At 53.7% G+C, this 14205-nt stretch overlaps 3 protein-coding genes across 12 annotated transcripts; 2 read left to right on the top strand and 1 right to left on the bottom strand.

Annotated features, from left to right (window-relative positions):
- Positions 1-2756: 2756 nt before the first annotated feature.
- Positions 2757-4411, top strand: ndufaf3 (NADH:ubiquinone oxidoreductase complex assembly factor). Its single transcript, XM_029252209.1, has 5 exons — positions 2757-3008; positions 3349-3547; positions 3648-3714; positions 3834-3934; positions 4041-4411. The coding sequence occupies exons 1-5, from the start codon at positions 2911-2913 to the stop codon at positions 4137-4139; spliced, it is 564 nt and encodes a 187-aa protein (XP_029108042.1). The 5' UTR covers positions 2757-2910; the 3' UTR covers positions 4140-4411.
- A 494-nt stretch (positions 4412-4905) lies between these two features.
- Positions 4906-14117, bottom strand: LOC108933824 (rab GDP dissociation inhibitor alpha-like). Of its 9 annotated transcripts, XM_029252547.1 has the most exons (11): positions 9118-9193; positions 8633-8740; positions 8398-8494; positions 8109-8243; positions 7820-8018; positions 7313-7444; positions 7092-7191; positions 6719-6890; positions 6152-6296; positions 5747-5801; positions 4906-5331 (listed from the first exon to the last, which is right to left on the bottom strand). In XM_029252547.1, exons 1-11 carry the CDS (start codon positions 9157-9159, stop codon positions 5116-5118), a joined length of 1401 nt encoding a protein of 466 aa, XP_029108380.1. In that variant the 5' UTR covers positions 9160-9193; the 3' UTR covers positions 4906-5115. The 9 variants fall into 9 exon arrangements, 7 of the variants coding, with proteins under 7 accessions (XP_029108380.1, XP_029108377.1, XP_029108378.1 ...); XM_029252544.1 differs by adding an exon at positions 13803-14117 and having other exon boundaries at positions 8398-9364; XM_029252545.1 differs by having other exon boundaries at positions 8398-8740.
- tmem43 (transmembrane protein 43) lies at positions 9616-13786 on the top strand. Of its 2 annotated transcripts, none has more exons than XM_018751199.2 (12): positions 9616-9683; positions 9988-10039; positions 10137-10286; positions 10395-10529; positions 10612-10706; positions 10801-10850; positions 10930-10999; positions 11118-11188; positions 11287-11564; positions 11642-11743; positions 12472-12589; positions 13102-13786. In XM_018751199.2, the coding sequence occupies exons 2-12, from the start codon at positions 10025-10027 to the stop codon at positions 13314-13316; spliced, it is 1299 nt and encodes a 432-aa protein (XP_018606715.2). In that variant the 5' UTR covers positions 9616-9683; positions 9988-10024; the 3' UTR covers positions 13317-13786. The 2 variants fall into 2 exon arrangements, with proteins under 2 accessions (XP_018606715.2, XP_018606716.1); XM_018751200.2 differs by lacking the exon at positions 9616-9683 and having other exon boundaries at positions 9690-10039; positions 11287-11414; positions 11490-11564.
- Positions 14118-14205: the final 88 nt, after the last annotated feature.

Genomic DNA, 14205 nt, shown 5'->3' on the forward strand with positions numbered 1-14205 from the left:
GTGTGACCTTCAGAGACACAAACAATGTAAGTGAGTGTGCTGGTGTGGCTGTGCGTAAGTCTTGTGCAAAGGTGAGATGGAGAAAAGCAAAGAAAAAGAAAGGAAAAGGAATCTGTATGTGTGTGTGTGTGTGTGCGTGTTTAATGAAGTGTGTGCATCTGCAGATTTGTCACTGCAGGTGACATGAAAGACCGATGTGTGTTTGCAGGTAAGTGTGTCTGGTTGTGCGGGTGTGAGACACTCACAGTGTCTGTGTGTGTGTACTTATGGAGGACAGAGTGAATGTCTTTGCTGAACTGTGTGTCAGCAGAACAGAAAGCGGTGAAAGAAGAGTTCGCGGTGACTGAAAGGAGATCAGCGGGGTGGCGGTGGCGGTCGGTCGGTCCCGGGTACGAGGAGAAGCAGCCTTTGGCCGCAGGGGATGCAAGAACATTACCTGTTTCTGGAAGTTTTCTTATCTTGCTCTGGACTCCCAGTCTTCAGCTTGTGTGTGTGTGTGTGTGTGTGTGTGTGTGTGTGTGTGTGTGTCTAAGTAAGAAAGCCTCTGTGTCTATCTGTCGGTGCAGCTTACCGTGTGTGTGTGTCTGTGTGTGTGTGAGTGTTCTCCTGCCTGAGAGCAGCTCTATTTATGAGCCCTAACTTCCTCTTCAGCTGCCAGTTGAGAGCCATCGTTTCACTTTCGATTTTCTCTGTGAAACCCGATCCAGGCCAGGAGACACACCCCCGTTCCCCCCACCCCCATCCGCCTGTCCCCTCTGCCACCTCCGCTGAGCGCAGGGTCACACGGTATAATCGCTGCTGTCAAAGTAACAATAAGAAATGTTTGTTTAGCTGGACACTTTGGATAGAAACTGATCTTTGTGACTCAATGAACATCATTAACATCAGCATCATCCGCATCATCAGCATCATTTTACTGCATTTCCTGCAGAGGGACATGATTTCAGAATCATCCACAACGTTTGGTTCATAGAAAATTACTCCTGCAGGCAGTTTTTTTTTTTTCTACATTTTCAAGACATCAGCACTAGAAAGTGAATTTTCTGCCTCTAATTCTGCAGAATCACCTGCAGTACATTATATTGCCATGAGTTTCAATAAAATTAATCAAGAGAATAATGGTTGTAAGGTTTCTCAAGTTTGGTTTAATTACTCAGTGACTTTATTTGCCCATTGAGCTGGTTTCACACATTTAAATTCAGACTGGACCGCACATCGAGTCCAGTCAAGGACGGTTCTCTTCTTGGACGCGACCGTTTCACATATGTCACCAGTGCACTTTGCAGGCGCAGGAACTGCTCGCTGAACTGCTCCGCAAGCCGCGTTTGCAGCAGGAACTTCTGCAGTGGAGCACAGCTCCAAAATATATGTCCTTGGCAGATGCGTAAGAATAACGAGGTCCCAGTCCAGGAGTTCGGTGGAAAGGGAACAGCGGAAAGCTGGCAAGATGAGGAGCCTGTGAGGGCGCAGTGAAGTGAAGGAGATTCTGTGAATGACCTCGAAGTTGTGATGCCGGATGCTGATGGAGATGGTGATGGAGGTGCTGATGGAGATGACTTTAGCACATATAGATGGTTATTCATAATCAATCAAAAGACGAGTCAGCTTCCTGTTCCCAAGTGTCCCTGTGGCACCATAAGACCCAACATGTGTTAAAACATCTATGAAACACTGAGGTTATCTATCTGTGTGTGTGTGTGAGTAAGGTGGGGAGCAGCTGTCTGGAAAGTCCGGTGCTTCCAGACATTTGAGATGGTCCCCTGGGATCGCTCTCTCCCAGTCGTCTCCATCTCCCGGCACATATAAAACACACATCGCTGTCACCTCCTGTCTGTGTGTCACACACCTGTGTGTTCCCTTCGCTTCCCTTCCCTCCCTCCGTCCGTCCGAAGACCAGGCGAGCGACGGCTCTTGGTCGGCTTCCGCTCAACGGTCCGCACCGTGCTGTACTCTACCTTACCCTGGGGGGGGGGCACGCTGCCCTGGAACCTGGACAGGTGTGAAGGTCACAAGCAGAAGAGCCAAGGCTCAGTGCAGGACTGCATCGAGGGGCCTGCGGTGTGTGTGTCTTCTGAGTGTATGGAACAGCTCTGTGTCCTTATCTGTCCACACACACACACACACACACACACACACACCTGAGTCTTTTTGGTATCCCTCTGCTTTTCCTGCTGTGTTTAGCGCTCTTAGGTCATAAAGGCTGTGTGTGTGTGTGTGTGTGTGTGTGTGTGTATACTCTATAAATGTAATTTATTTATCCTGTAATTTTGTGTTGGCTGTTTCTTGTCTGTAAACACTGGAAGCATCTAGAAATACAGGAAATTCCTTGTGTGCCTCAGCACAGTGGCGAGTAAAACCCATTCTGCTTACGAGCGAGTGTGTGTGTGTGTGTGTGTGAGAGAGAGAAAGAAAGCCCTGATGCCACTAGTCATACTGAGCTGCACTTCCCTCCACGGGTTTCACTGCTTCTGCTTTCAGACAGAGGGACACGGAGATGGTCCCGGTGCCACTGCTCTCCGCACAGACACACACACACACACACACTCCCTCTGTCTTTTTACTGTGCACTTTGTTAGACCGTGTGTGTGTGAGTTCAACGAAGCCGTTACAGTGAGATTATCCCTTTACACTGATTTTCCCGTGTGTGTGTGTGTGTGTGTGTGTGTGAGAGAGAGAAAGAGACACACACACACACACCCTGTTCCTCCCGACCCCCAGGGGGCAGCAGCTCAAAAGCTGAGCTCGCGCCGGAGGGGCGGGGCTACTCGACAGAGCGCCACCCAGCGGATCGGATCGGATTGGAACGGAACGGAACGGAACGGAACTTCTCTCTCCTTTTTTCTCTCCTCTCTTTTCTCCCCTCTCTGCCCCGTAGATCCGCCGCCGTTTCTGCTCCAGTCGCCGCGATCGATGGCGCTGCGCTGCGGATCTTCGGGGCTCCTGGTCCGGCGGGGGCTTCGGCTCGCTGTCCGCGCAGGAGGGGCGGGACCGCCTGCTTCTTTACCAGGGTAAAATTTTAGACCGCTTGGCAAGGTGTGTGTGTGTGTGTGTGTGTGAGTTAGGGAGGAGGAGGAGGAGAAAGAGAAAGAGTAACGAGTAACAGTTCGTACGGCGGGTGGAGCTGCCGGACATGAAGGAGACACGTCCGTCGTCGTCGCGTGGAAAAGTCCTGGCTTGGGGGGGTGTGAGGGATCGATCGGTTTGCGCGTGTCCGCCCGCACAGAACGCGTCACAGGACGAGCACAGAGAGAGAGAGAGAGAGAGAGAGAGCAGGAAGCGCCAGGTGACACACCAAGGTGACACACCAAGGTGACGCCACAAGTGTGACACGTGCTCCCGCCCCCCCAGGCCGTCGGCGGCGGCGCGGGGACACCGCTTGGCCCCCGGGGACGACGAGCTGTACCAGCGCACCACCGTGTCCATCATGCGCAAGGAGCCCCACGGCGGAGTCCTCGTCCAGAGCTACGGGCCGCGCGGCTTCACCGTGGACGGCAACCGGGCGGTGGGCCCCTGCGCCCTGCTGCCCCCCGCCATCCTGCAGTGGAACGTGCGTCGTCGGGGCCGGGGAGGGGGAAGGGATTAGAACGCACAACGCGCCGCCCGGACCTTCTCGCGCTGAGTCCCCGCGTCCTTGTGTCCCTGTGCAGGTGGGCAGCTATGAGGACATCTCGGTTGACAGCCTGTCCCTCTTCCACCTGCTGGAGCCTCGCATTGGTATCGCTCTCTCTCTCTCTCTCTCTCTCTCTCTCTCTCTCAACACACGCACACACACACGTCTCTTCTGTGATCCAAACAGAACCTCGAGCTGAACTGCGTTTCTGTCCCTCCCTCAGAGCTCCTGGTTCTGGGCACGGGGGCCCACGTGGAGCGGCTGAAGCCCGAGGTCCTGGCCTTCCTGAAGACGAAGGGCATCGCCGTGGAAATCCAGGACACGGTGAGACGGCTCGGTGGGACCGGGGCGCCTCTCGCTGGCGGGGGCTCGCGGGTGCAGGTGGCCGGCCCTCCCTGACGCTCTTCCTGCTGTCCTGTTCCTGCTGCAGCCCAACGCCTGTGCGACATTCAACTTCCTGTCCGGTGAGAGACGGGTGGTGGCGGCCGGTCTGATCCCACCTCCCGTCGTCCAGAAGGACGACCCCTAACGGGAAGTGACACCAGAAGAACAACGGCTGCATCGCTGCGGAGCCTCTTTTCCAGCAAATGGCTGCAAGTCAGTTCACGGTCCCACCAGTAGGGGGCGTCCTACAACCATAAATTTCCCCTCTGGCAGAGGATGGTGGGAAACGTGTTGGCCACTCTTGACTGAGTGAGTGTGTGTGTGAGAGAGAGAAAGAGAGAAATACACGTGGCATGTGGAACCACAAAATGTTCAATGTAGTTTCTCCTGATGACAATAAAAGTGTATTTTGCTACATTTTCACTCTTTTGTTTGGCATAAAAGGGGGGCCTGGGGAGTCATGGAAACTGGGAGTAGCGTCCATCTGCGCTGTTCATGTTGTCCACTTGCCACAGCCCCTCCCCCCACCACACACACTGCTTTCCCATCACCCCATAGGTCCATTAGCATGGTGCTAAATGAACTCCGTTTCCCATGATTCCCGGCAAATCGCCCCTCTGTTGGCGGCGTTGGTGCGTTGATGGGGTCTCTGCGTCGGCTGCGAGCTGAGCCAGAACGAGGAGGGATCAGGGTGCAGTCTGCGTGCGCGCGCACCCGTCTGTGTGAGGGGCACGCTAATCCCAGATGAAGGTTTAACGCACCCACGTCTCCAAGGTGTAATCCAGTGCGTCCTTCACTGGGATAAATGAATCCCCATTAATCCCCCCACTGATGTCCCACCGTCACGTATGTCTGAGTGCTGCCCAGCAGCAGAGAGCCAGAAACACACAAAAACGCAGCCAACGCACAACAACAAGGACTGATGCCCACGGCGTGTAAAGGGACCTTTTTTAATTCTCTGTTGAAAGCGTGTCACACACCAGCTGACAATGACCTCCAGACAAGGAGAAGAGCTCCAGAAGCTCCACGATGACACGGTGCACGAGCGCATCAGCCTCATCGTGAGGCCAAGAACACGCAAGCAGGCAGCGCTTCAAACCCACTCCGTCGACGCCTCCCTCTCATCGCCTTCCGCACGAAGCGGAGCATGCTGGGAGATCTGAAGGGGGCGGCTGTTGTGCGGACCGCTGGCCGGACGCCTCGTCCCTGCCGCCCTGCTCTCCGCGCAGGCCCCTCAGGCTGAGCTCGGAGCCCATCATGCGCCGGTACATGTCCCTGATGTCCTCGCACTCCGTCTCAAAGTGCGCGCTGGCATCGTAGGAACGGGACACGAAGATCTGGGGACACGTGGGGAGGACAAGGGACAGTCCTAATGGCCTCCTGGGGGAGCTGCTCAGCACCGGGTGCTTTCTGTTTACATCTAAGGGCACTTCGGCCTGATGCCTTTAATCAATAGTCATTTTACTCATGTACAGTTATTCATGACAACGTCAAACTACTTACACTTATTTACCCATTTACACAGCTGGGTAATTTTACTAGTGCAATTTAGGGTAAATACTTTGCTCAAGGTAACTAGAGCTGGGAATCAAACATGCAGCCTCTGGCTCCAAAGGGAGCAGCTCTAACCCCGACGCGACAAGCTGTCCCCACACGCAACAGTGATTCCTCATGGCTCCTGATTCATTACTAGTGTAATGTAACGCAAGGGTGAGATGAGATGGGGTCACGCGAGGACACGCTGCGCTTTACCTGACTCCTCCTGCCGTCGTCAAGGGGCACAAAGAAGCTGGTGATGGAAACGAACCTGCGGGGCAGCGAGAGACGCGTCACTGACAGTGTGACATCAATCCTCTGTAAGTCAACAGCTTCGTTGCCGCAGGTTGTGAGTCGCAGCCCAGAGTCCGGCGTCACAGCCGACATTATTATCGTTACTATTAATAAGAAGAACAACAATAACGGGTCACTTTGTTCACTGCAGTCATTTTTACTCTGTCGCTTCAGTGTAAGTACCTTGATTAAGGGCAATACAACGAAAGCAGGGATTTGAGCCCAGGACCTGCAAACTGCGACCGGGTTTAAGACCCCCCCCAGCGGCTCCGCGTTACGGCGACAGCGAGTCCACGAGTTCGCGACGGGTTCTGGCGGGACGCTCACTTCTGCACGATGGGTTCGAGGAGCTCAAGACCCGGCTGCACCTCTCTCTCGGGGTTGCTGGTCTCCACAGTGGTGCTCACCACGGCAACGTACTTGCCCTCGGGGGCGATGTTGTGCGCATAGGACACCATGCAGATGTAGATGTCTGAGGGGGACGGGTGTCATTGGAAGGGGATGGAAGAAGGGAGGCGTGTGCAGGGTGTGAGAGAGGAACAGGCAACACAGACAGAGACAGCGAGAGGGACCGACAACACGCTGCGTGTAACTGACAGTCAACGCTCCTGATGTCACTCCAAGGAGAGGAGCTGATGTGCAGTTGAGATGTCAGAGCAGATACTGTATATGAGCGTCATCGCAGTGTGTAGAACTCACTGCTCGTCACTGGGTAAGTGTCCGGTGCTGCTTGAGTCCAGAGGATACTGAAAATACTGAGTACTCACGATACCGAAAAGACTGCTTCACATGTCGCGCTTGTGTAAACGAGTAGAAGTACCCCCAGTTAGTGGGCAGAAGTGCGGTACTACGGTACACTGTTTGCGAACTCATTGCGCCAAGACGCTGTCGCACCCGACTTCCTGCGGAGCTGCGTTTGGGGGATGATGATGTAGCAGGACTTGGCGTCCTCCGTGTCCCGGATGGGATGGTTGAGAAGACACACGACCCGGATGAGCCGCGCCGCACTCCTGACCCGCTCCGGCACGTAGCTCGGCTCGCAGATGAGCTGCTTGCACCGGAACACCTGCGGAAAGGGGACACTTCCGCGGTCTGACCAGAGTGTGACCGGCGATCCCGATGACCGCAGCGGAGGCGTGCGGCACGCCGTCTCACGCCGGAGCGGAACTCCGTTGGGAAGAGCGCCACCGTGGGCAGGCCCAGGGCGGCGAGAACGAGGAGGACCGGAGGTGCGGTGCTCCAGGAGACCGGCAGAGGAGCCACTCACCCGTCCTTCTGACTTCACACCGGCCACTTTGCCACTTTCCATCACGATGTCCTCAACCGGGTGGTTAAGCAGGTAGCCCCCCCCATGGTCAGTGCTCAGTCTGGAGAGAGAGTGGGGGGGTGAACTGATCGAGCTGCAGTGACCGCAGGCTGACCGCTGACGTACACCAACGGCAGTCTGCTGGAAGGGGAGTGGCTGTGTGGGGAGGAGGGGGGGCCCACCTGCCAAAGGCCTGCAGCAGCTCCCCCAGGCCGTAGAGCGGGTACAGATAGGGGCTGTGACCATAGCGGTCCTGCGACTCTGCGTACAGCTGGATCCGCCTCATGGTCTGCAGGAAGGGCTGCTCCAGGTACCTGCGGAAGCGTGGAGTCTCGTTACCATGGCGACCAGGTGGCAGCCAGGCTCTTTCATAACACAAAATTCAGTGTTACAGTGTAACAAAAAAGTCAACGATATATAATCCATCGTCAATATTTTTATTCATCAGCCGCAGATAAGCATGTCAACAAGCACGTAAAGGAAGATAGTCGATCGCAAGGAGCAACAGACTGGGGATGAAAATATCATGAGGCTCGTACCTTGACACACAGCACTGACCGTGACCACACCGACCGTTACCGGATCGTCACATCGCGCCGTGTGCGTTATAGAAATTCTTGGGTGAAACACAAGTCACGATAAAAGTTTTGCACATGTGGTTTTGTGTGTGTCTGCGTATCTTCACTGACTCGTCACTGGAATGCAGAGCCACGGCGTGACCGACGAACTCCACGACCTCTGACCCCAGGTCGAAGTGCCGGAACACGTCCCTCGCGGTTCTGCGCTGGGGGTCCAGCTCGTGGTGCCTCCGCCGGTCGCTCTCGTCAAAGTTCAGAGCGAAGAGAAGGAACTTGCGGAAGCGGCGCTTGTCGAACCTGCCCATGAGGTCTGAGACACACAGCAAAGCTGAGCTGGGGGGGCCGGTCACAGGTGCGACGGTTCCGGGGGGGGGTCGCAGCGATGGGTACGAGGCCTCACCTGAAGCCTGGGCCTGGGCCTCGGTGCACGGCACTCTGTGGACACGCCCCCCCCGGTACACGAAGCTGCCCTCCACCACCTTGAAGTCCAGGTAACGGGTCACCTCGGTGTAGAGCAGCATCTGTACGAGCGGCCCTGTGGAGCGCGCGCGCGCACACACGCACACACACACACGCACACACATGCACGCACATGTCCAGAGAGAGACTTTGAGACAAACACATAGACGTTTCTTCACGACCGCAGACACACACGGAGGGGGAGAGAAAACCACCCCCCAGAGCCGCACCACTGGCCAGCAGGAATTTGGGGACGAGGTCCACGCTCCAGTGGCGTCCCTGACCCATGGCTTTTCCGGGACCCGGGACGTTAAACTTCTTGTAGAGCTGAGGACACAGAGAGGTAGCGGCGCTGACATAGGTCAACAGAGCACTGCACTGCTGGCAATCCTGAGGAGGGACAAGTGTCTGTGTGTGTGTGTGTGTGTGTGTGTGAGAGAGAGAGAGAGAGAGGGAAGGACAAACCTCTTCCAGGGGGGAGATGGAGGCACTTTCCCCACCGTAATACGGGTTCCTGTCTATGTGGAGAACCCTCTTGCCGTTCGCTGACAAAATCCCGGAGAGGATACACTCCTGGAGGAGCACAGGTGGACGGGACGGATGGGAGACACAGAGACAGGGAGCAGTGGACACCAGTGGACATACAGTACACATTAATATGTCAGTGAACACAAAGCTGGTGCAGGAAAACAACCTTTTAGTGTGTGAACTCTCTCAATCCACAGCGAAACATCAGGTGCGTGTTCCTGTAGTACCACTTTAGTTCAGTGCAGCGCAGACACACACAGACAGTCCCAGATAGATCATTCTTAGATGAGCAAACAGACAGATGTAGACAGGTAAACACACACACACACACACACACACACAGGTAGACGCAGCACAGGCAGACATGCAGGGAGATGAGACACAAGTGATGAAGGTGCTCAAACACAGGTTAATATTCTCACCTTCAGCCCTGTACCGAGGACGATGACGTCATACTCCGGCATGTTGATCGTCCGCTGACCGGGACACCAGAATTCTCTGTCCACCTGTGTGTTTCCTTTGGAGCACCTGTGCAGCCTGCTCTGTCACTGTGTGTGTGTGTGTGCATCATGCGAGAGGGTCTTCCTATGATAATCCTCTCAGACGTATAACACTGATTGGTGGGGCGGGCGAGATGGGGCGGGGCAGTGGGCGGGGCACTGCAGATTCCTGGTTTGAGGAGCAGTAGGGAACATAGCGGATTAGGACATGGAGCTGAGCATGGACACGAAGGTCGCTGGTTCGAGTCCCAGGTAGAACGACAGTGCTGACGGAGAGATGCACAGGTGTGTAAAGCTCTTTGCAGGTGAACCGATGCCACCAGTGCAGTGGGAGGAAAAGCCCTCGAGCGCTTCGGTTCCTCCTGACCTCTGACCCTGTCACCTACACGAGTTTCTGTGTCAACAGCCGCGCACAGACAGACCACGGGAGGATTGCAGAAAAACTCTGTGCGTCTCTCTTGGTCCCTCACGTCAGGAGTGCTGAGCAGGTAAGAACGTCCCTCGTGGGGGGGGCAAAAGCACCGCCCAGCGCTTCGACGTCCAACGTTCATAGTGACTACATTTCCCAGAACACCCTGCGCTCCCCCGGAAGAGGGTTCGCCCAATGAACTGGCGCTACAAGTCAAACTCGAACACCAGAAACAGGCGTTTCTAACTTTCTTGAGTTCTTGGGTCGTGTCACATCCGAGAACTGGTTCGAGTCGTGATCTGGGCTGGACAGAAAGTCCTCCTGCGTACACTTTTCTCTTTTAAACTTCATTACTTAAAAAGATCCGGGAATTTTCACTACAGGTTATTAAAACTCGACATTTTTGAGCAGCAGGAGGAGATGGCGGCGACTACAGTAAGTAGTGTTTATTTTATTTTATAACTTTTTGTAATTTTTTGCTGTTTTTTTTGTAGCGTTTGTTTTGTTTATTTTTGTGTAAATCGTTCAACAGACTTTCGGGCCGCGGCGCGAGGAGCGGCACGCGCATTCAGAGAACCGCGCGACACCCGGCTTTCTCGAGCGCCTGAGCGAGACGGTGGGCGGGGCTCTGCTGGGGGTCGGGCTCCTCGCTGTGTCCTTCTACGTGCTGTTTACCAACGAGGTAATGAGCGAGCGTGTGTGAGAGTGAGAGATGCAGATATGTATGTATGTATGTGTGTGTAATATAGATGTGTGTGTGTGTGTGTGTGTGTGTGTGTGTGTGAGACAGGGCAGGGCTCAGCGCACAGCTGCCTCTCTGGATGAGGCTCTTTCCCAGGTGGTCCTTCTGCATCCTCCATTTGTGCCAGAGCTGCAAACCAACAACCAGCTGGTGCACCTGTCGGCCCCGCTGCGCACCACCCAGGTATACTGACACAAACACACTGATGCGCACACACACACACACACAAAGTCACAGTGACACCCAGGACATGTTTCCCCTGCAGCCGCTCTTCGACCCAAACTACCAGGTTGCCGTAGCGGCGGTGAAGCTGAGGCGTGAGGTGGAAATGTACCAGTGGGTCGAGTACCAGGACAGCAGGTGGGCGGAGCTACCTGGGGGCGGGTCTAGAGCCGAGCGTCATTGCAGCAAGCACATGGGTGGCGTTACAACTGTACTACCTTTCCTCTAACAGAGACTACCAGGAGGATGGAGAGACCAGGAGCGAGACGACGTACACCTACAGTGAGTACACACCCTCCTCAAACCCAACTTCTACACCCTCCCTGAACCCGTCCCCATGTTGTCATTTCCTGTGCCATAGACACAGAGTGGAGGTCAGAGGTGATCAACAGCCGCAATTTTGACAAGGAGATCGGTCACTTGAACCCCAGGTAACTGTGCGTGTGTGTGTGTGTGTGTGTGTGTGTGGGGGGTAAGCGCCAGGTGCCAGTATGTGTTGTCATGGTGACCACTGCTGGGACAGCTCAAGGCCCGTTCTTATGGTTTCAGTGCCATGGCTGTGGAGAGTGTGACCGTGGTCGCTCCGGAAGTCTGGGTTGGAGGATTCTCTCTGTCCAAAGGTACAAAGGGGAGACTGTGTGTGTGTGTGTGTGTGTGAGAGAGAGAGAGAGAGAGAGAGAGTGTGTGAGAGAGATTTGACTGTCTTCTGGCTCCTTAGGACTGCTGGAGAAAATCAACAACTTCCAGAGGTTGAGTTTAGGGTCTTTTCCTGCTGCTGCGTCAGATCCCTTCCTCACAGTACATGAAGACTACTTCTACCATGCGACGAACCCTCGCCGGCCTGAGGTGACTGTTGCGTGTGTGTTCGCGTGTGTGTGCATGCGCAGTTTCTCCAGCTCTCATGCTCTGTTTCATGGCCAGGTGGGGGATGTCAGAGTGAGCTTCTCTTATGCTGGACTCAGTGGAGAGGGCTCGTACCCAGGACCTGCCCAGGTGGTGAGTGTGAGACTCCTCCCTCACCCTGCGCTGCGTATGTGTGGTCAGTGTGTGGTCAGCTTGCGGTCTCTCTCCAGGTCACTGTGGTGGCCATGCAGAGGGACAACCAGCTAGTGTCCTTTAGAAGCACATCTGGGGAGCAAATAGAAATTCTCTACTTGGAGGAGCTTTCAGCTCAGGTGGGTCATAGTGTGCAGTGTGTGTATCTGCGTAGCATGTGTGTGATTCTGTTCCTCAGTTTGATGTATAAATTAATGTAACATATTCTGGTTCCTCAGCTTAGAGACAAAATTAGGTCTGGAAGTGTCTCTGTGTGTGTGTAACTTATTTGTTTGTAATTCTAAAATCACATGTACTATTCAGTGAGTCTGTAAAAAGATGATAATGCAGACTTGAGACAATTTGTTTCCAGGTTAGATTCTTTAAACCCCCTATAGCTGTAAAAAGTAAAAAAGACTATTTTAGTATTTTTGTTAGATTAAATATCCATTAAAAACAAAAATCTTTGCTCTCCACGAACTCCTGTGCGATACTGCTTGTTGAGCAATTCATCCCATAAACATGTCCCTCGCGCGGTCATTGATCAACGCCACTCGGAACGGCAGAGGGGAGCAGTAAACACTGTGGGAGTGAGTTGATTTAACTGGTGCCGCAGTGCTGTTCTGCCTGAGGGCTCTTTACTGCCACCTGCTGGCTGAGAGGATAAACGCAGCTCGCGTTTACTGTGCTGGTAACAGCCTGTAGAAAAAAAGAAGCGCAGACACTGAATGAAGTAGATAAAGTACGTTTGAAAAGAGTAAGTGGAGGAACCGGTGAAATGCGGCTTTGCTTGCGACAGGGTTGGGTGGCGAAACATCGCTCTGCTCGTTGAAGATGGTGACCAATCAAATGGCGTGTGTTTGAACAGGAGGTGTTTGAGAAAGAACACCGGATGAACTCCATGAAGACCTGGGCTCTTCGGGCTGCTGGTTGGGCTCTTATGTTCCTGGGCATTAGTCTGGCAACCCGCATTGTCTACACGCTAGGTGGGAACCGGCGCCGCGCACACGCACACGCTTTAAAAATACGCACGAAGCTGTTGCAAAGTGAGAGAATTAGCTCCTCTTAGAGTTCTAATTATGTTTGTCTGCCAGCCCCTACCATAGAGACACTAGTTTGTTGCATTTTACTGTAGTCTAACGTGTAGTGTAGTATTCTGTTGATAAATTAGTGAATGCAATTTGTTCCCTAAAAGTTGCATAACTACCTAGAAAGAAATGCCTTACAGGAAACAAGTGTCCATTTAACTCGCACATCTGTTCTCGTCCCTGTGCACCTCCCAGATTTCCTGACTTATCATCATAGTGTAGAAAAATCATCTCCAATAACAATGAGCCCTAAAGCCAAGTTTTAAAGTGTCAAACCAGGTTGACAAAACAAAAGAAAGCCTTACCTGTCAGTTAAAATGTTACTATGATTATTATGTGAGGGAGCCTGTACCGAGTTAAGAAGCACGAGCTTTCTGCCATCTCTAAGTGCATCTCTCCCCTGTCTGCAGTGGACTGGCTGCCTGTCGTGAGAGACGTCGTCAACGTGGGGCTCAAGCTCTTTGCTCTCTGTGTCTCCTCCTCCCTCGCACTTCTCACCATTGCTGCTGGATGGATTTTCTACCGCCCCCTGGTGGCCGGAGCCCTTGGGGCGTTGGCCCTGGTGCCCTTCCTCGTCACCCGCTCCCGCTCCCGCTCCCACAGCCCACCCAAGAAGCACGAGTGACGGTGACCTCACAGCATCGGCCCCTCCCTGTCTTTTTTCATTGCACGGCAGGTGGAGAGCGCCACCTGCAGGTGGACATGGGCTCAGTCGCTGCATGTAGTGTGTGTGACTGAGGACTGTTTGTGGTGTGGTGACCTTTGACCCCAGAGCATTCTCACAGCTTAACAGCAGTGTGTTCTGAGAGTCAATCCACTCCACTTTACACGGTGCGTGTGTGTGTTTCTGCGTTACTCCAGAGTCGGACGCAGGTGGGACTCCTCTGCTTTTAGTGTTTTGTGCAAAGGACAATTGACTTTTCATCACTGGAACTTTCTGATAAAAATAAAAGAACACAATACACTGTTTACAGCATGAGCTGCAAGACCAACCGGTTCTTTTCTCTCAATGAACATCTGAAAGTATGTGTCTGTGAGCTCCATTCCACACCGTTGTGTTATTTCACAGTATAAAAAGCCCACACGCACGCAGAGTTGGAGACAGACTCACCGGCAGACGGGTTTCCCACACAGATGTTGCCAGGATACGGTGTCCCGCGGCAGAGGGTTGAAAAGGGTCCAGGCAGAAAGGGGCTGGAACCAGACTCTCTTTTTAAAGGAAATTGTGTAACGTTGTTATCGACGACACGTGGCGGCTGATCACTGGTCAGCGGCTCGTCCTCCACTTTTCACTGCTATTTCGTAGTGTCACCCCTTTATTAAGTCACTTCTGAGATGGTAACGCTCTTGAAGCGTGTGTGCCACCAGTGTAGCAATAAATTGAGTGAATTAGGCTGCAGCGCACACACTGGATGTGTTAAATGTGCTCTTCCTACCGTATATGTGCTGACTGTTACCTGAAACCGCGCACTGCACGGACCACCCCCCCCCACCGGCACACCAGACCTCAGCTT

Source organism: Scleropages formosus, chromosome 5 (assembly GCF_900964775.1).
Source record: "Scleropages formosus chromosome 5, fSclFor1.1, whole genome shotgun sequence".
Classification (NCBI taxonomy): domain Eukaryota; kingdom Metazoa; phylum Chordata; class Actinopteri; order Osteoglossiformes; family Osteoglossidae; genus Scleropages; species Scleropages formosus.